The sequence below is a fragment of the Lagopus leucura genome, unplaced genomic scaffold (genome assembly GCF_019238085.1).
Source record: "Lagopus leucura isolate 7727_CA_CO unplaced genomic scaffold, USGS_WTPT01 Super-Scaffold_100002, whole genome shotgun sequence".
NCBI classification, from domain to species: domain Eukaryota; kingdom Metazoa; phylum Chordata; class Aves; order Galliformes; family Phasianidae; genus Lagopus; species Lagopus leucura.
The window spans coordinates 58,585,310-58,607,638 of record NW_024962263.1 but is presented as its reverse complement, the minus strand read 5'-3'; the positions used below and the strand labels follow the sequence as shown (position 1 = coordinate 58,607,638).

Below are 22,329 nucleotides of genomic sequence, written 5' to 3'. Positions count from 1 at the left end.
TTTTACTGTTTATCTATATGTATTGATGGTTTATACTGGATTGACATTTCTTCCTGCCACCCTTCAATCCCAACTCCATATACCTGTAATGCAATTATGAATTCTGTATCTTGGATTCTAGAAAGGACTAATGTTTATGGGAACCCGGAGCTGGTTCGACTGCAAATATCAGGAGACTGAGGATCTGCCTGAAGAGGATTGACGAGTCAATGGTTGGTTTTCAGCTTATACTGACCTTGGTCAACACGTAGCCCAGGAAACGTTAACTTTGGCAGAAGGGAGGGAGTAGGTTCACAACTGGCATAGACCCAGTATCAATAGAAGGCTCTGATGGCCTAATGATGCACATACTGGCTATTAAATAGTCAAACTGGAGAAATGGCCAGAGCTAAATGCTAAACAGCCTCTGTGAAACTGTCATGTCTAGCTCACAAAACTTAACGTATTCAGTAAAATCATATTGAGTGAGTCAACTGAAGGTCAGAACTCTACACACACTTATGGCAAAAAAAATTGCAAACAGGGACAAATACATGAGTATCCACATAAAGATGTCTGACATGTCTAATGATGAAACAAAGAATTTCCTTTTTCACTGGAACATGGAACCAGTGTATAAGTAACTTGAGTACAGGGAGATACCAAACTGGCCTCCTTTCACTCTTAACAACTCTAGACAACACTCTCCTGCAATCCCACATATCAGGGAAATCCCGGACCCACAAGAATTCTAACAATGGTACTTATGCAAATCAAAACACATTCCTCTCCAAATTCTAGACTAACTGTTCTACCTTCAGTTTTGTTCTAGCATGTAACACAGTAACCACAACTGTAAAAAGGAAAATTAGAAGGAGGAAAAATTTATTGTAAAATGTCTGGAACGTTTTTAATATGACGATGTGAGGTACAGCGTCAAGTGTTCCCAATAATAGTCCCCTCACCTTCCACATTCATTTCTTGAATAAACTAAAATTATCTGTTAATACAAATTAACATAAGGCTATGGGCTATATTATTTAATTTTTTTTTCCATGACACCTTTTTGTCATCACATATTTCAAATACACAGTTTGAAAAGAAGCTGGCATATTTGATAATTCAATATTGCCAAAAATAATTCAATAAGTTCCAAAAGCCCGAGCCCACTTATAAAGAATTCAGAGAGATCTAATTATCACTGCCTTGTGCTATCAATCAATATGCCACAATGCAGCACCCACTGTCTTAATGGAGCTGCCTGGGAAAAAGGTTCACTGTTTCATGCACTACTGACATAGGTCTTGAACAACATAGGTGGTGAAAATTGCCATATGGTCAATATTAAATGAAAGTTGCTCTACTATAAATCAAAAAATGTTGTTGGCTGTCACCACTGGAAACACACGGTCACTTTCCAAGAAGGTGAAAGGCCACTACATGTTTTGGTTTTTGCTACAGCTCAGAAAGTAATTTCCCAACCCACACACAGAAATTTACTAAATTTTACAGTGGTAGATTAAACATTTTAGTTATCTACTTATTCTACCTTTTTCCATTGTCTTGTACATTAGCTCTAAATCTCATTATTACTGTGAAATATGCCAATATGCCACATTTAAATTATTCTGTAGAATAGAAAACTTTATAACAGAACACAATATTTTATTAAATCAACAATTTCAAGTGCAAATCAATACAAACAATAAGAAAAGTTTAAATCTCCCAGTATTCCTCTTCAGGAAAGATAAATCATACCTAAAAGAACTTCTAAGAACATAACAATTGAAAAGTATATAATAAATTTAGACTCCTGCTGTATAATCATTGAATATACAGATGTTATACTTAAGAAATATACAAGAAAGTTAGGCTAAACAAGTTATCACACTAAAGAACCAAGGGATAGAAAGCTTACCACTGTTCTAGGCTTACTGAAAAGACTCCAAAAAGAGTGATCTCCAAAAGAGACCCTTCTCCTGTCGTATTCAGCTCTTAAGTGGGGTCTAGGAGAGGTGGAGCCAGGCTTCACCCATTCCGGTTGCACAGGTGAATTGCCTTCACCTGTGCTCCCAGGGCTGACTCATTGCTCACCTCAGGTGATCAATCAGAGGTTCAGGTTGTGATTCAGCAGTTCCCATACACCTGTATAAAACACTGGTGAGCATTTGTCCTCTTCGTATAATAAATATTCCTTTCCACTGCTATTGAAAAAATTATTTCTTCATTTTATAAACTTACAGGATCTCTTTCCATGTGAGTAACTAGTCTTTTCCTCAAAAAAGAGAAAATTGGTGCCTCTTTATATAGAAGGCACAAAGTAAATGGCAAGTTTGAAAGCTCTGCAGGTCAAGGCTGTATTTCAGCAAATATTGTCTATAAGTCAAGTCCTGTGACAGAGTGAAGCAGTTTCTACAGCATTTCAGCATGCTGGCAAAATAGGTGGCTTTCAGGGAGCGTTTTTAAAATACCATCTCGGAATCCTGTCCAGAACTGGAAAGTTGCCTTGCAGCAGCACAAACAACACTGAATTGTATCCTTTTAAGAGCAGAAACAACGCTCCTCTCTTTTGCATTTAAGGTTGTTTTCCAACATAAGACAGGAACATTCAACTTGGGTCAGTAACAGTACACCCTCCTGATGACTATGGAAGATTCCAAGTGCTGTCAACACAGCAAGGGGACAATAAGAAGATGGGTTTTAAGGGGCTTGAGAGGGTTTAAGTCTTGGTTTCCCAAACTCTCTAGTAATCTGCTTACTCAAGAGGGGCTTCAGTTCACAGTACCAAGGTAGCCTAGCAGAAGTACGAGCATGGCGCCTTCAGAAACACATGACCCAGCACACGGGCAAGTTCAGATATTCATATTTATATTGGAGCAGTATAAAGACCTCCCATCCTGGGCTGCAGAGACACTCACCCAGTTCCACTTGTTCCAAAAGACAACAATACACAGATGTACGGAAATATTCATATGTGCGTACAGCAGTACAGGCACACACATGAACAAACTCCCTTCACTTCCCGACACAGACACACACAAACCTTTCTGAACACAGAGCTGAGAAGACCTACAGCAATAATAGTGCATTTCATACATGCAAAAAGAAATACTCAATGTGGCAAGCCACACACTGAAGACAGACCTGTGAGAGGAAAAAAAAATGGGTATAGCATAAAAGCCATTACAACAGCTTCAAAGGAAAGGAACTTGAACTTGGAGGACTGAAAGGAAGGAAAAGACAAAACCTTGTAAGTTCAGGACAGATGTCATGGCCTCTCATAACATGGCAAATGCCAACAGGTGCCTATACCTGAGGGCATTCTGGACCTGTGAAAAACTATTAGACCCTCATAGGTTGTCACAGAGTCAATTGACACTCAGCTATATGTATGAGTAAATGTCGTGCCATTCATTCCAGTAAAAAAAAAAAGAAGTAAACAAACAAGGAAAGCCTAGGAAATTCACTGACAGGCATGTGACTTCCTACTAAGAAATACAAACATAAATTAAGACTACTTATTTGTCATGGAAGAAGAATGCAGAACAGTCTTTGAAAAACTCACACCAGCCTGTAAGAGTGTTAAATCTTCATTAGCTTAAGAGAAAATTAAATCTGACATCTAACTGAGTGGTGATCAAACTTTTCCAGTAGTGAAAAAATCACAAAAACAATAAGCCAAAACACTGCAGTGCATAATGACATCATAATGAAATTAGAATGCTGGCCAGTTTTTGGCACACAAAATGGAAAAAGGAATGGAATTTTTATTGATGGATCTGTGAAACTGTTTCATATAATGAAATTCAGATTCTCTACTAGCAATACACTATCATCAAAATATTAAAATCCAAAGGTGATACCAAACCCAACATGATGAAAGCAAAGTTTGTTCCTCACGTGGTTAATACATCCAGTGCTATGGTACAGACATAAAGAGATAAATGGACTGAAAGAGATAAAACCTACAATAAAAAATGTAAGATGAATCTTACCAAGTAGACAAAATTTTACTTAAAAGCCCCCCCTTTTCCTGAAATGTTTTTGTTAAATCTGAAGAGATACAACACTATAAACAAAATTCAAGAAATTCATGGTTTTATCATATTTTGTCAAAAAAAATTAAAAAAAAATGAAAAGGTAAATAGTTGTTTGTCCGTAATCTTATCCTTTGCATTCCAAAATATTTTAATAGAAATATGTTTTTTCTCACTAAAAAAAAAAAGTTGTTTTACTTCACTGACTTTTATTTAAAAAATAAAAATTATTCAGGCTGCACAACAGGCAATCACAGACCTGTGACATAATCAGCAAGGGTAGAAAGTATGGCAATCAGTAAAGCCTGAGCAGCAAGCTGAACTCACAGCACCATGTCAGTTCTGTCTAATTAATTTGAAACCCATTGCCATTGGTCCACATTATCCCCAAAAGTCTTAATTATGAAAAAAATGGGGAAAATAATAACATAAATTCTTGTCTGCACTGCATTAGTTGTATGCTAATTTAAATCTTCAAACAAAGAAAGTATCCTAAGCATTCTTAAAAGGCTCTCATTGTTGCATTCAGCCCAAAAGTAAAACTGGAAAGAAGGATCTCAGCTTCCCCTTGGAAAGAAATATCCTGAGGGGTGGAAGGGGAGTATTTCCTCCTTGTCAAGGTACCAATGAAACATAAATCCATGCAGTCTTATCCCTTGTGCTGAAAGAAACAAACAGCTGTGTTCCACTTCAGTAAGCAATATATTAAAAGAGTTGGGGGCAGGAGGTGGCAGAGGGATGACCTAAAGATGCTCCTTGCCCCTAAGCACCTTTTGTAAATTGAGCCAACTTAAGTTTCAGTTCTGTCTCAGTTATAACCCTAACTCACCTCAAAATCCCATGGTAGTGGTAGATTATAATTACTAGGAGGAAAAACTAGTATTCCCTCTCAGAAATGCTAAATTTGGATTAGAGAAGCCACCTCAATTAAGTACTTCAAACAGTATTTAATAAGTGGGCAGTGGAAGGATATTCCCAATGGAAAAACTGTAGCTCTGTAATTAATCTATGTTGAAGTTCTTCTACCCCCAAAAGAAATAGATCAGAAAGAATGATTAAAACTTTCATATGATATTTAATAAATGTCCAAGAAAAAAATGGATGGCTTCCAAGCTCATACAATATAAAGATTGCAGGAGTTGGGACTCCACTGTACAGTGCAGATGCTGCTGGAAACAACGGCAAGGGTGTGGAATATCTTTCAGCATGCCAGGACAATGGAACTCCTGGGAGACCATGCTCTGACTAAACAAGTTGGACTAATAAAGAGCCCAATTGAGGTTTTCAAAAGACAGTAGGGCAGTTTGGAGGTGATGCTTTTCACAACACAATAAGGAGTTGGCTTTTTGAACAAAGAATTTATTATACTTAATAGATCAATCTAGTGGATCTAGCAAAAACTGTGTTATGGAAGTGAATACCATCTAACACAGATCCTCTGTATCAGTAGGAAACAGGATAAAACTTTATCTTGGTGCCTCTCTATCATAGTATGACAGTGCACTGCAATTTATAACTAGACTTACCATAGAACACAAAAATATGAAAGGCAGGTAAACTGTAACCAAAAGAATGATATGATATGACCACATTAGATGTTGAAATCAAGCAAAAATCCATGTAAAAAACTCATATTCTCTGTAGAGCTTATTTCTTTGTGCTGGTAATTTCTTACTGTATTTTCTACAAGGGATAAGCCTGTCAGATATACAGCAGATAAGGCCCACTTTTCATGACACTTATCATGGATTTCAATTTTCAGAATCACCAGTAAGAGTGAAAATTATGAAGTGTAGCAAAGGCATTGCTTATCCTGTCAGCGGAAGAGAACAAAGATACTGGTTTTTGGGAGACTGTTTGACTTTGTTTTGCTTTTTTCTTTACATCAATTGAGATCGTGTCCCATATAAACCATCCTGACATAGATACTTCATATGAATATAAGAAGAAAATTTATCACATCTCTGAATTGTCTCATGCTTTCGAAGACCACAGGCTACAGAATTTCCTACTTGAGCAATACTTAATACTGAAAGCTGAAAAATCAGTGTTCCAGAATTTGAACACAGAACAAGGACAGAAGATTTAATTTGAAGTTTAATCCATCATATTGTGAATTAATTGCTTTTAAAAGGAAACAGAGAGCATACATCTCTATCTGCAGTTTTGACTGTGTTATGATCTGAAAAGCTTAGCTCTGTCTTTTATATAGCTTAATGTCTTTCGGAAGAGCAGGCAGAGAATTATGGATAAGATTGATGCTACAGTCTCTCCCAAAAGGCCTATGTATCACAGTACCCTAGGCATGACCATCAGATGTTTTCAACACATACTCATAGGAAAATATTTAAAATTCTGCAAGATCCATGTCCAGATGAACAGTCAACAACAGATAATATGTTCTGGATGCAGAAGTGCAGCATCACCTGGGGGGATAGGAAGTAAAAGTTGCTTTGGAATCTCAGCCAAAGGGCCCCACGCTTTATTAAACCTGGAATTGTGAGTGCGTAGGTGTTGGATTACATACATCAGGAGAAACCGAATTATTTCTGGAGGCACTTACGGAGAGATTTTGAATTATGGTACTTATCAGGCCCCAGGGAGTATTTTGGCAAGTTTTGAAATTCACTCATGAATTCCTCATGCACTTTTTGGAGACAGATACAATGACTGAGGCACACAGGTTTGAATGACTCTTTGCTGGTTCATCACATGTGATTTCTAGTGCAAAAACATAACTTTTCAGATTAGCAACATAGGCACCCTGCAGAGCACAAGTCCTGCTGTCAGTGCCTGTCACATGTAATGATCTGCAACAACCCTTCTTCAGTATATGTGTCTGTAACACTTGCAAGAAGTTTTGGCCCATTTAAATCATTTTAAAATTTAAAAGGTTCTACAGGTCCAACATTTTACTATGCTGCTTTGCCTGGCATCTGAATTCAATGTTAGCAGAACCGAAACAAGATGCAGGCAGTTAAGAAGTGAAAAATGCATTCAAGGGGGAAGATCATATCCTGAGAAACCACTGTAAAGAAAAAGCACAAGCACTTGGGTATGTGATTTTCAAAGATAAACATAAGAAAGAAATACGGGCTGCTTGACTGTGGATTCTCCATCTCCAGACATTCTCAAAACAGATTAGATAAAAAGCTGTCGGAAATGGTTTTACTGGAGTTATGCTGTCAGAGGGTTAGCAACTAAATGATACCTTGAGGCCCTTTCCAGATTGACTTCCTATTACACTTAACATGTGCATATTTCTGGGAGAGGAAGACCCTAGTAAGATCAGTAGCTCAGCAGTCAAGTCAAAGATGACAGATTTAATGTTAGCTTTCCTGTGGTGTCTCTTCAGTAACCTGCTTTAGTTGTCTTTGGTGGGAACACCAGAAGACTATGCTGCCATTCAACAAGATCTGGACAGGCCGGAGAGTTGGGTAGAGAGAAACCTGATGAGGTTCAACAAGGGCAAATGTAGAGTCCTGCACCTGGGGAGGAATAACTGTGTGCATCAGTACAGATTAGGGGCTGACCTGCTGGAGAGAAGCTCTGAGGATGAGGACTTAGGAGTCCTAGTGAACAACAGGTTCATGAGCAAGTAGTGTGCCCTGTGACCAAGAATGCCAATGGTATCCTGGGGTGCATGAAAAAGAGCATGGCCAGAAAGTCAAAGGAGGTGACCCTTCTCCTCTACTCTGCCGTGGTGTGGCCACGTCTTGATAGCTGGGTCCAAAGATGATGAGGGACCTGGAGCATCTCCCGTATGAGGAAAGAATAAGAGACCTGTAACTGTTCAGCCTGGAGAACAGAAGACTGAGGAGAGAGCTTATCAGTGTTTATAAATATATAAAGGGAAGGAGTCAAGTGGAAGGGGTCAGGCTTTTTTTGGTGGTGTACAGTGGCTTGACAAGGAGCAGTAGGCACAAACTGGAACAAAGTCTTTGAGAGAAACAGAGCACAGGAACAAGTTGCCCAGAGAAGTTATGGAGTCTCCTTCTCTGGAGATATTAAAAACCTGCCTGGATGCTTTACTTTATTAACTTACTGTAGGGAACCTGCTTTAGCAAGGCAGTTGGACTAGATGAGCTCCAGAGGTCCCTTCCGATCTGTGTGATTTGTGTAATATTTCAGCTATATCCAAGCTACCTAATGTTGTCAAACCATTCTTAAACTTTACTGAATTAACTCCAAGCTTTTGCACTTTTATCTAAAACTATCTACAAAACAAGGTACTCACATCTACATAGTTCCTGCAAAATGAGCTATGGCCTAAAACGAAGAAGAGTCCACGGTCAATGGCAAAGGGGTACCAAAATTTCCAGCCTCCAAACACTTTTTTTTTTTTTGGTGTGTGTGTGTGCGTGCGTGTGTGTGTATAGCCTAGAACTAGGCATAGAAAGCTAGTCAAAGCATGAACTTCATGGTTAGTATTCTTGCTGCAGACAATTCCATGTTACTGGAACCTATCACATAAAGGCTTTTTAGTATTTTACATTAATAGTTCTTGTGATTAAATGTAAAGTATGTTTACATACAGCCAGGGCAACGAAACAACACTGTCATATACACATGTGTGACTTAGCTTTCATTTTCTTCATATACCTCCAAGAGTTTAGTTGTTGCAATAAAGGATTTCTCCTGCTTTGGTTGCCTTTGTATCTAAAATATAGACATAACTGAAACAATACTCCAAGGAGCAGGAGAAAAATCTCCTTCTCTAATTTGAAAGAGTTCTAAACTGCAAATAAAGATATATTTTTAGCAATAATATTCCCACAGGGTCAGAAGGTTTTGTTAGTACTGTATGAGCACAGTACATCTGTTTATTATGTAAGTGGTTTTAAATTTTTGCTTAAGTTTTCAAGATAAGGATTTGCTGAGAGAAATTTTCCACTGCATAGTATTCCAAAAGTAATTGTTTTATTTTAATAACTTCTGCAAAGAAAATTTACTTCCCATTTCTCCCTCTGCTGGACCTTTTAATCTTAGAGCCAGACAGTGGGCTAGCAAGAAGTCGTGCCATTAAGTCTGTCAAGTGATGAAGTTACTTGATATGAGCAGTAAGGAAAGAAAGCTATTAATATCATTATATTAATGGAATGAATAGAGATAGTAAGGTTGTTTTTATGGTTACCCAGATAATGTATCAAAGGTGTGAAGTTCTAAAAAGGAAGCAGCAGAAACTTGCATGGCAGTAACAACCTTTTCTTTTTTTAATAAATTGACATTTGACAGGACAGCTGATTATTAGACAAGCTACATTCATTTTCATATACTCAGATATGTTTTCATTTTTGTCATTAACAAGTACCACTGAGAATACAATTTCCCTACATCACTGCATTAGCAAATGCTTTTAAAAACAAAGATGTAAACATATGGCTAGGAAAAAAAAGAATCTGTTTATAGTGGTTCTTCCATCAAAAAGCAGTAATTGAATAGCAATGAACCACGTAGCATCCTTCTGAAAACCACTAAATCTACTGTTTCCTACAGATAAAGAGAGGTACATTTTTTACATAGCTTATACTGAACTATGACTTTGAAGTGCCTGGTGCAGAGTCAAAAAAAAAAAAACCCAAAAAACACCAAACCATCTTGATACTACTGCCAAACAAAGTAGAGAAACATCAACACGAACTCACACAGCTGACTCTCAGTTCAATTAGGCACCAAGGCGGCAGAGTTTATTCCATAAGCAACTGACAAATGGAAAATGCTTCCTGAAGCCAGAAAGGTCAAACTGAAAATGAGTAAGGCTTCCCACAGCTCAAAGGTGAAAACAAGTTTATCACACTTGCTTTCTGCACAGCCTTCCCAGCTGCTGTTTATGCTCCCCAGTCCCTAAGCCCAGCTGCTGGTTTTCTATTAAGCACATCGCAGTCCTTCCTTGGAGCTTCATTGCCAGCTTGTTCACAGTCAAGGCACCAGGTGGCTGCTTCTCCTCTACAATACCAGCAGTGGTTGCTGGGCTGAGCATGAGGATCAGCCAACGTTGCTTGCCATACACTTTAGAGGGACTACTGCCAACCACAAGTGTTAAATAATCATGAGATCATTCAAGTCTCATGAGAGCTAAAACAAAAAAATGACGGGGAATTTTCTGTATGTTTTCCAATTTACATACTGGGGGGGGGGGGGAAGGGGAAAGCCACATTCTTCATCATTTATACTTGACTCTTCAGCTTACAAAGTGCCCGAGAAAAAAAGCCAATCTCAAGAACAGGCAGCTCTCAGGAGCCCAAGACTCCACAGCTTTTATAGCTGGACCACATGAAGGTCAAACCATCCTGCCACACTTGCAAACGTTTCACACTTGTGAAGTTATTAATTTTTCTGAGCGTTGATGGTGCACACTATATCTGTAACTGAGAACAGGAACAGGATTTATACTGTGCCTTCCTGAATAAACCTTGTCTTATGTTTCAGGATGTAATAAAATTAGAATCAATCAATCAATCAATAATTAAATATATGAACAGACATGTTTCCAACCAAATTCCTCTGCATTACCAGTCCAAATTGTATTTCAAATATTTTAGCTTGCAAGAACTTCTAGAATTAATATGCTGCCAAATTCTGATTTCTTTCTTAAAATATGAGCAAACTTAGTTCCATCAAAGTCAATGAGATTTTTTTCCCAAGGGATTAAATATAATTTCAGTAAATAACGTAAGCAATTAGGGAAAAAAAGGTAAATCTACCTTGACATTAATGAAAACTGCAAAGTATGGTCACTATGAAATAATATAACCCAGAACTATAGCTATAACTACTGGAACTGTAAGTGCTTTCACAAAAATGCTTTACTGCAGAAAACTAATCAACTGTAACTTATCAATGGCAACATATTCTCTCACATGCAAATGTGTATGTTGAAAATATACACAACAAAGTCGATTTTCTTTATTGATGACTAATTAATGAAGCCCCAGCCTGCAATGAACTTCAAGGGACTATTCCCATGGGGTTCCAGTATGCTAAATATTTTTACAAAAAGGAAGTCTAAACAACGATGATACATACAGCAAGAGCCTGCTCAGCACAATCACATCTTCCATTTCACTTGCTTATGCCTAAGACAGATCAGATACATTTTGTGCTAGCACTGACTGTGTGAGAGACAGGGGAAAAAACTTCACACTATGGAACACGCATGACAGAGAATTCATTTTTATTCCTTAAACAAATAGATGATCTGTTATTTCTGTTTTTAACAGTTGCAAGCAATTTTCATTATATTGTTATGTTTACGATACAGGAATCAACTTTACATAAAGACAAAGCAAACTGAAAACACACTTGACAGAATTAACAGATACATAGATGAAATCAGTAAATGCAACTGCCACATCCCTTCATTTGAAGTCTGTGCCAAAGCATCTTTTAAATTTCCAAGCATACAGCATATATCAGTTAGTTTATTTTGAACAGCAAATTTGTTTCAGTAACTCATATGGGTAAATAGTGTTTTACTCTACATATGAAATTCCTTTAGATACTTTATTTTTGCATGCATGTTCCACTCCTTATCAGTATGTTCCCTTTTTAACAGTCCTTATTTGTTTTAAAGATCAAAGTAGATAAACTCAATGCAAAGCTATGTAACACAGGCAACACCTGTTCCTGCTCCCTGCACACACTCATTCACTCACTCCCCCAGCCCCTCTCTGCAGGTGACTATGAGCAAACAGCAAGTTCTCTGTGAGATCTGAATGGGACAGACTGGCAAATGTGGGCAAAAAATACTTTCATGTTTGTTAATCTAAAAAAGAGCAAAGCTTACAAAAATATAAGGAGTAGAAAACCTTAGACAAGTTAAAATACATACAGTCTCTAGGCAAAGTTTATTTTGGTCAGGCAGAGTTTAGTTTATCAAACGTCAATCCAAAATAGCACAGCGTAAAACTAAACAAAAACATTAGAGTAACTTTATACTAAATGGTGACAGCAACCCTTCTTTCCTAAGGCCACTGTACCACAGTAAGCATTCTGATTCAGTGCATTACAGCATCCACGTATCGGAGTGCTTCCCCTTGTGTACTGCTGATACTAGAAAAATAACTTCATTTAAAATTATTATGTATAAACTAAAGCAAGTGTTCAGGTGTAGTTTTGATCAACGTACTTTTGTTTTTATTAAATTGCTCTTCAGCAATCCCACTGATTTCACAAACCTGTGAAATCAAAAAGAAAACACAGAAATTAGGGTTAAAACGTACACAAACATATGATAAAACAGAAATTCGTTGTGCTTGCATTTTGTAGAAGTTTTCCATAATGCTGAACTCACATAAGCAATGTGGATTTTGATGAATCTCTATTTTTCTGCATTACTAAATTATTCAGAAGCAAACCAGAGCTTCCTTATTTATTTATTTATTTATTTCCAATTACTCAGCATTTTAAAGGGTTTTCTGCCTCTCCCTTGTAATAATAATGCTAAGTGGTTGCAAAAATTGAACAGTGTTGTACAGTGCATTAAGTATAATAGGTAACTATAATGAATTGGGTGAGCTGAGATAGTAACGTTTTCATTTCCAGTTGTGTTCAGGTTGAAAACTTTCCCCAGAGCAAAATGGAAAAATTAGCTTTTACAAATATTTCCACATGCACATTGAAGCAGATTGTTTTGCAAATGTTGCTGAGTGTAACACAACCCCCTCCCCAAGTGTTTGTAAAAACTCAAGTAATGATGCATCTGTTCCTGTTACATGCACCCAGTTCAAAAACAAGGGTTTTTAACTGGTAAATAAACAACACCCAAACGATGTTGAATTACAGCGCTGAATGCATAAAGGTCTGTTAGTCACCTTAGAAGCCTTCAATCTGTCATATTTAAACACCAAAGCAAATTAGGATCAGTAATTTCAACTTTTTCATTTATTTTTTATATCTAAATACGCAATCTCTCTTTGGAAGATTAAAGGCAGCAGCAAACCATTCCCTGTTATCTCTAGGTAATCGATTAGATAGTATTGGAACAATATCTTCAAGTTTCACTTTGCAAGGTGATAAGCCTGGGTTTTATATCTGATACTGTACTGATATTCAACAGAATAAGTCACATACTATGAACACCTCTGCAAAACACTTAAAAAAAAAAAAAAGAAAAAGAAGAAATAAAACCTGGGAAAACTTAACAACATTTCTCACCCAGTATTAACTTGATATGCATTTTTTCATCACTCATACTTAATGTTTAATAACTGTTTTCCTTGGAGACACTTCATTTAGCAGAGATTGAAGTATTGTCACAGTTTGATCTTTAAGTAACAAATTCATCTTAAGGGTGGAAAAAGAAAAGCAAACACATGTAAGCCTGTTCCATTTGCAAATTCTTCTCATGACTGCTATCTGCAAAAACTCCAGGAACAGCAGTCTTCTTAGCTGCAGAAGGAAGTGGGATGCCAGCCAGAACATATAATCTATGCTTTCTCATATCCATTATAGAAATCTTGACTGATAAGAAATGATATTAATAAGACCAAGTCAACTCTTGGCTGACATGAGCTAGAGTGAAGTCAGGCTGGAGATACAAAAGATACAGGAGCCCTTGACAGGGAGAAGGGATTCTCTGTCACTCCCCCAGCACTGCACATCTCTATGAGACCTCTGAAGTTCCTTTGTTCCGTCTATTTCAGAGAACAAATAGCATGGACTACACTCCCTCACTTTTAGATAGCTTACGGTGGGTGAGATGGGTCATTCTGACATGCTGAGCACTTCCATGTAAAAGAGAACGACTGATTTAGAAGTGGTTAATATAAGCAGAAAAACATCACTGATTTATTTGAGTAAAATTACTGAAACAAACTACAGCTATTTTAATGGTTGTGACATTATAGCAGAAAGAAATCCAGACAGACATTAGAACTGGGACTGACACTTGTGACATGTTTTAGAAACATTAACTGATGATTTCTCATAGCTTTAGTGGTCAGTTATCATATTTTATCATTGCAGTTTGAAGATCATGGAAATAAAACACAGAGAACATAAGCATTCCCCACACTCTGCTGCAGCGCACACTCTGGTACTGCACATTGCCAAGCAAGATTTAACCAAAATGAACAGAAGCCTCACATCGAGGATCAGCCCTCCTCTTCTTTGCCTGATTCCACATTTGTGGACCTGCTCTCTGATATGCCAAGAAGTCACGGTTATTGAATTCATTACAAAATCTCAACCTTTTCCATTGCAGACTTTTTCTTACTTAAATTTGAAATCCTTTCTCTTCGTGGCAGAAGAGGAACTTTCAGAATAAATCTCATCCTTGTAAAACATATTTATAACACTAAGATAATAAGGAGTAAAAACTTTCTCTAGAGCTTGGAGAACACTGGCACAGGAGGAAAAAACACATTTCTTTCATAGATCCTACACTTCCCATTTTTGCAACCTGGAATTAGTCATTCTACTTTTTGTTTGTTTGTTTGTTTGTTTCTGAAGCAATCTGACCCCATCTGCTGAATCCATCATTTAGCTATGAAATCAAGAGCCTTTCAAAGCCTTATTTAATGCAAAGAGATGTACTCACTGCTTGCTGCTCCCTGAGTCTTGCACTTTGTGGGGCCATTTGTGTTCAACTAAATTGAGTGAAAACTTGGTGTAGAAAACCAATCTGCTCTTTCTTCACTGCTATAAATGACTGCACAAGGCATTGGTGACAGGCAAATGGGGTCTACGTTTTTTAAAAAGAGTTGCAACAAATAAATTGAATAAAAAATATACTCTGGTTTGCAGCAAGGAGCGCTCTTCTTTGTAGCAGAAATGCATGCCAATATGGCAAATGGAGAAATCCAGAAAGGTATAAAAAAAATGAACAGTGTAATTCCTAACTCTTTACAGTGCTCTATAGTACGAAAGATACAAGAAATTGCCAATTCCCTCCAGCTCAAAAGTCTGCACAGCAGTCCTCGAGCTGAACAGTCATTGATACGCTCCACTAGGCCAGATGCTGTTCCACAGGATGACTGTGCCCCTCAGTCTTCACTGGGATAGCATCACTTGAGTCTTTGCTAAGACCCCGGGGGCATTTTTCTTGAGCATTTTTTTTCGTACGAAAAATCAGCTGAAACAGTTTCAGCCCTTTACTGTCAGACTCTCGGATACTCTGCATAGCTCTTCCTGAATCATGTAGCATGAATGTCAGCATCCACAGGGCTGTGACACAACACAGGACTGAATTATCTGAGTAAAAATATTCTGTTTGCTAAGTTTGCTATTTCAACCAGATCAGTTCATGGTTCACTGCACGCCTTCACAAACAGCTATGCCTAATTTAAGTTACGGTTACTCAACAAAGCAGGTGCTTTGGAAAAGCAGTCTAAAAAATCAAGTGACAAATTTCCTCCACCAACATGCAGCAAATTAGACTGCATTTCCATTATAAAGTTACATTTCTTTGCAACAGCAGTGTTGTGGTTTAACCCAACAGGCAGAAAAGAGCAGTGATCTCCCACCCCCTTCAAAACACTCATTATGCATCACATCATATGCCAAGGAATATACCTTTGGCCAGTTCAAGTCAGTAGCCCTGATTCTGTCCCCTACCATCCTTTTGTTAGTATGAGCTGAGAAATCAGTACAGCCTTGGCTCTGTACAACACTGCTTAGCAATAACTTTAAACATAGGTGTGTTAACAACACTGCTTTTCTCCTACAGCCAAAAAATAGCACCGCACCAGACACTATGGAGAAAACAATTCCACCCCAGCCAAAACTAAGACAAGCAGCTGACCTTACTATCTGCCTGTCAGTGATCAGTCAATGAAAGCATCATTTTACTTTATTCTCCAAAATTGTTTCAGTAATGTTAGGGAAGAGCTTTATTTTCCTTAAGATTATCATTTTGATTTTGATCTTTTCGACCACCCTTTCAATAGGACAACGTTAACCAACCTGTGTTTCAACACATTTGTGATTCAAATAAAAGTACTTATATAATATGATTGCTGTACCAATATACAACTAGAGAAGTATTTTATTGTAACGTATGTAAATTAATGTATGTTGATGTTCTTGTTTTGAACAAAATTTTAAGAAAGTTCAGTACAGACTTGGAGTGATAAGAATAGACAATTACCTGTGGAATTTACCTGTACATCTATCCAAGGCTGTTTACACAATACACAGAACTCTGCAGAATTAAAAAAATTGGGATAACTAGTATTTTTCACCTAAAAGCTTAGAATGCCACTTGCAATTGTTTCTGAATTAAAAATAAGATGTAAAAAGAAACCCAAAATATTTAATTAACTGCATGGTTTACATTGCCATTTAATATTAGGCATCCAGGCTAGACAGAACAAAGAAATTATTTACTGTGAGGGTGGTAAAACCAAGGGGCAGACCTCTTAGAGAGGTGGTTGCTCTCTCTGACAGGTGTATCTGTCAGTGTCCAAGAGGTGTTTGGACACTTTAACTTCTGTTTAGCTCTGAAGTAGTCAGGTAGTTGGACTAGATGATCTTTGAAGTCCCCTTCCAAATGAATTATTGTGTTCTATTCCACTCTTGTCACATGCATCTTTAAAATTTTCAAAGCACAAAATCTGTTCACGGTATCTACTGACTTGCTTTGTCAAGCAAAATAAAGCCTATATGGCATTTTACTAATATCTATATTATGGTCAGTATTAATCCAAACTCTTACTATTTCCTAAGTTTATATTTTTGGATCATTACGAACAACCTTAACCTCACAGAATTACAGAATCACAGAGGTTGGAAGGGAACTCAAGAGATCATTGAGTCCAAGCCCTCTGCTCAAGCAGGTACCATACAATAGGTTGCACATACTTGATCCAGAGGCACTCTACTTTCTCACATAAATCATTTTTATATTCCAAGGATTAAATTATGATAATAAAAACAACTAAGGAAATCTTTGCAGTTTAAAATCACAAGAATAAGCCTCAACATACAATCACAAAAATGTGCATGCATGTAAATACAGTCACGCACATGATCTGGTGTTTGTAAGAAAATGCATTTTCTTATTCATTCAAAGAATAAGCTCTTTTTGTTTGTAATCATGTGATATTCACCAGGTACTGCTGGGAGGACTGAGAATCACTTTGAACACGTTAAAACACAAATAAGGAAACCTTTAAAGAAATTAAGGCAGATATGATCATTAACTCATGCTCACCTTTATTCATACCTAACAGGAAATATGCCTACCCCAGGGAAGTAACTGAAATTTCACGTCTAGACTACACTTTGTGAGAGTGAATAAGTGTATTCACAGACACCAGCAAAAAAATCCTGTGTGCTCATCTAATTTGACCACTTGCATACCAGAATCTCCAGCTGGATTAACATCTGTCATTTAGAAAGCCCCATCACCTCATGTTAATGACTTCGAATTAATCACTTCCCTCAACTTTTGGTTACAATGCTTAAGGCCCCTGCATGCTAGGTCATAGCATCAATTTCCGTTGTCATAATTTGAAGAGTTTAATCTTTCTTATTTAAAGATCTACAGACATATATCATCTCTGAAGTTCCTAGTGGATGCCTTTAGGTGAACTGCTAACAAGACTTCTCAAATGCTGGGTCGCTTTTAATCTTCTGTAATTTCTTAAGTAATTCCAATCTTTCCTAATGACACCCGAAGTGCAGATTTTAGGTGATACTATTCTGAATAATTACTTTGTTACTTAACTTTTTAGGCATGCAAGGAATGGTTTACCCTCATTTGTTTACAGCGTTATTCTAAGAGCTCACACTGAGATGATAATCTGTGACCATCCTAAACCCATTAAGTCACTGCTTTCCAGGACAAAGTCTCATTATTCTGCAGCAGAGACAGATATTTCTCTGGTGTCACATATATTTCATTTGCTTCAAATATGTTTCATCTGGTTATAATAAAGTGCATTTTACTGGAATGTGGCCATTATATCAGCAGATTCATATTATTTAATATCTTCAACTTCTCCCTTACATCAATTATCTAAACCTATCATGCACTAATGAGCCCCATTCATCTACATCTTCCCATTAGATTCTCTTATTTTTTGATTCCTCAGTGAGCCAGCTTTTAATTCACCTAATGTGTACCTTGATAATTCTCTAAGTCACTCTATGTCACTTTTTTTTTTAAATGACCGTGTTATTTGTATTACATTAATACATTCTTTGGAAATCCAAGATCACCATAACAATAATAATGCAAAAATTCATATCCTTGGGTTTGGAATATGTCTCCACTGAAATATAGGATTTTTTTTTTTTTCCTCACTGCGGCGGAAAATTTCCTCCCTCCCTGCCCAATTTCAGTGGGAATTTTTCTAAGATTAAACCAAATATCAGACATTAATAGACAAAGCGACGTGAACTAGAGCCATAACAGAACATTCAGTCAAAAAACAGGAACCTTGAGTCTGATTCCAACTGTACCAGGCTGCATCTGAAGTCTTACCTTTCCAAGAGTGATGCAACTACTGGTATAAATAACGTCAATCTCTACTTTTGTTTCACTATGATCAACTGAATACTAGTGTCTCCAGGATAGAAAACTCTTTTCTCTCTCATTTTCAGATTCAGAGATCTGTTATATCAAATGGTGAAGTTTCAGCTATAAATGTTGCAAGACATCCAGCCAAGACTTCCCAACAGGCCTGGGGAAATTGTATTTAAAGCACACCAATCCTGACTGGTACTCCACTTCTAAGGTGGGCCTGGAGCTATCTGGAGAGATTTGGGAAATCCTTCATATGCCAAGCATACCACAGTCACGACACTCTCTAGAAAGGGTGGGGAGATGCAGCATGCTGACTTTTTTATTCTGGTTTTTATTTCTACTCTTGAGATATCTGGTGAAAGAAAGATACCCTAGGTTTCTTCAAAAGAATAACGAATCTCAAATCAAAGTTTCCCAGAAGTTGAATGCAGATTCACTTTTGAGATAAGAAAAAGCATTTGTAGTGAATTTAGTATTCACTGCGAAAATCTGTAACTACATCTTATTAACTTGGCATGTAATTCATTAATACATTTTTGCAATGCCTTATATCTAAGATATAACAGATAAAAAAATCTAGTCTTGCCCCAAGTTATAAACACTGAAAGAGATGTTTCCAGGTACTGATAAAATGCATCAGAGCAGAATACAAATGCAAAAAGCTGAACGTGACTAACAGGAATGTGTTTGTGTTAATCCATAAAAGTTTCAATCAACAGCTTCTACTCTAGGCCTGATTCTGTCACTCCTACTCATACACATACATATGGTAACTGGCTCTAGTAAGAGGAAACTTTCACATCAAAAACATATTGCAGCATTAAATTCCTTTTCATGAACGCCAATCAAGCTATTTTTCAAATCTTAGGAACATCTATTTTTAAAATTTATTAAGAAAGAATATCTGTTTAGCTGTGTGAACTTGCTCAGCATGAGGAATTTCAGCTGCAGACAAACATTGTAAAGTTTGGAATTTTACTGGAACACATTCTGAATTAGTTGATCCTACAGAAATCAGTATTTCATTTTTGGGGTCTTTTTCTTAGGCAGACATTTGTAAGAATGCAAAATGGGAAAAAGAACATTTTATACATTACCTGTTGAAGTAATCAGCAGAGGGCTTTTGACAGCAGTGTTTCAAGAGAAGTACAAAAATGAATGGAGTGGAAATAAATAATACTTTTTCCTAACAATCAGCTTTTATTTGTTAGTAGTTGACTTTCCATTGCAAACCCTTAGAAAGGAATTTGCAGATATATAGTGGCAAAATGCATAAGTTTCTTGCCAGAGATCAGTAGGTGAGAGTTTAAGACTTGTCCCAAGAGTAGCTAGTATTTGTGTTGACAAGCTGAAGTTAGGATGAACTTGTAGCCACACTGCCTAGTGTGCCAATGACTACAAAATTGCTATACCTTAATCAGACTGGAGCAAAGGAATGTGTTCAAACACACACATATATATATTTAATATGACCTAATGAAACAATAAGTTCCCTAAAAGCCTAAGTTATTTTCCTATCACGTACGTCTGTGAAATGAACTGACTGCAGGTGTAGGGATCCTACATATTCAGGGCTTTTGAATCTGGAGATATCTGCTTTGTGACTTACTTCTTCAGTTAGGTACTCAGGAAAGCAGACTTTGGGCAGCAAGTCCATCCCTGGGCTACTAAAAGCAGGCCAAAATACAACAAAAGACAGCCGTCATCCTTCCAAGATTCTGGGAAGCTAGTGATGCATCAGAATTTTTCAATCAGCAATATTTGTTGGGACTGTTCTCAAGGGAAAACTTAAGCTGGCTCTTGCCAGTCTTCTGAAACTTTTCAGAAAAGCTGTCTGAGAAACGCTCTGGTGACTGCAGAAGCAGTTTTCTGTTTCTTAGCAACAGCGCCCCGTAATGAAGAAAATTACTTTTGTCAAAGGACTCTCATCAACCTGAAATATTGTGGATCTGGTAAATATTTTCTCCAGATCCCTTCTGTTTCCAAAAATGATATTTATATATTCTCTGAGAACTTTCTGCAGATAATTAGTATACAAACAAACTCCTGAAGACAACAATGGGGAAATATCTTGAGAGGAACAAAACACAAGTCCCTTTTTACATGTTTTTAGTGACACTAAAGTTACAGAAGAGCCACACGCTCTTCATTTTGGATCATGCTGCCTTGACAGTTCTCACTCCTCTTTGCTCAGTGCATGCATAATATCAGAGAACATATTTAACAAACAGAAGAGATTTAGTTATTAGGTGACAGTTCTACTATAAAAAGTATGCATTAGTTCCTATTATTTTAATCACAAAATTTACATTGTAAGGGGAAAAATGTACACATCTTTCTTTAGTGTATGTTTACAAATTTATATTGTTATAACTGGTCTGAAACATCTTTAAAAATGACTGACATCTAGTTATTTATATCTGGGTGCTCCTCATAAATATTTAAAATGCTGTCAGAGGGCCTCAAGGGTTTAGAAAGTAAAGTCTGATTTTCAGGAATTGAAAACCTAGACCTCCTTTCCATAAGACAAGATATGCACTGCCATATCTGTGTTGCAAATAATTGTTGGAAGATTTTGAGATTCCAAAGTGACCTACTTCTGTTCAGCTATCATTCACTGGCCTTGAAAACAGCCTCTTTAAACTCCTGCATCTGAGCACATTTGCACAGTTCCCCACCAAAAAAAGTTTTTCATTGTTTTTCTTGTAGAACAGTAACCACAAGGCATTAATTTAAAAGAACTCAAGGTGACTCTCATATCTTCTCTTTTTGCATTGTTTTCCCACTACCAAAAACTAGCTTTACACCTGGCTGCTATTATCTGAAGGTAGTCAAAGAATGTGGTAAGTATTATCCACATGTAATTTATTAAAAGCTGAGTCAAAGAACAGGTGTTGCTATTGTAAAGATTAATTTTGCAGCTCTTCTGCTAAGACTCATAAATTATGAACTCCTGGGCCCCTCAACACTAAATCACAAGCACAACATCTATACAGATTTATTAACTTGAGGGTGAAAAATGATGCAGAATTTTGCCAGCTGCTCAGACTACAAGCACTGGCATCAGCAAGTATGCCAAACCCCTCCCCGATTCCTCACTTTACAACTGGGAATTTGCAGCTTCTCTTTGCCAGCAATGATAGTTCTGCATCATTGTTTTCCCATGACCTAGCATATTGTCTCTCTTGGGCATTATAACATTGTTATTTTAATAACATTGATTACCATTAGATATCAGCTATGGGAATTATTGCTTTGATAAACTTTTTTTTCTACTTTAGGAATATTAGTAGAAAGACTGACATACTAGAAATAATGCAGTATTTGACAATACAGTCTAACAAATAGTCTCAAAAGAATATGTGACAGCTGCAGATCCCTCTTCACTACAGAAAAGATAGTTCACAATTACCTTTTTTTCCCCCTTCTCTAGCTTTGGTACCATCAGATCCAGGAAAAATAACTATTATTACTCAGGCAAGTATAATCTCTTTGATCCCGAAGTAGGACTGATATTTCCACCTAAAATCTACTACTTTCTCACAACAGGCAGTGGCAACAATCTACCAGAATTCCTGGAATCTTATAGCACAGGATCTTAGGCGCTCAGAAATGCCCCCACCACAATTCAGGCACTGCAGCTAAGAAAAGACACTGCATCTGACATGTCCAGAATCATCGGTTTTTCTGATCACATACTTAGCACCAAGCTGTGTGAAGCCAGTTCTACATATGTTGGTGGGATTGTAAATTCACTGGAGAAAAACACAGAAAAAATTTCATGTCCATGGATTGGGTAGGTACCAGGATCTCTCTTTGGCTACGCATAGTGGGTTTCAGCTC

General features: G+C 37.2%; 1 protein-coding gene across 4 annotated transcripts in view; it reads right to left on the bottom strand.

Annotated features, from left to right (window-relative positions):
* Positions 1-11,202: 11,202 nt before the first annotated feature.
* The window catches only part of CUNH8orf34 (chromosome unknown C8orf34 homolog), a 162,711-nt gene continuing 151,584 nt past the window's right edge, over positions 11,203-22,329 (bottom strand). For all 4 annotated transcript variants that reach the window (XM_042868948.1, XM_042868949.1, XM_042868952.1 and 1 more), the window contains one exon: positions 11,203-12,193. In XM_042868948.1, the coding sequence (XP_042724882.1) occupies positions 12,186-12,193 (8 nt within the window). In that variant the 3' untranslated portion in view covers positions 11,203-12,185. The remainder of the gene's footprint in view (positions 12,194-22,329) is intronic.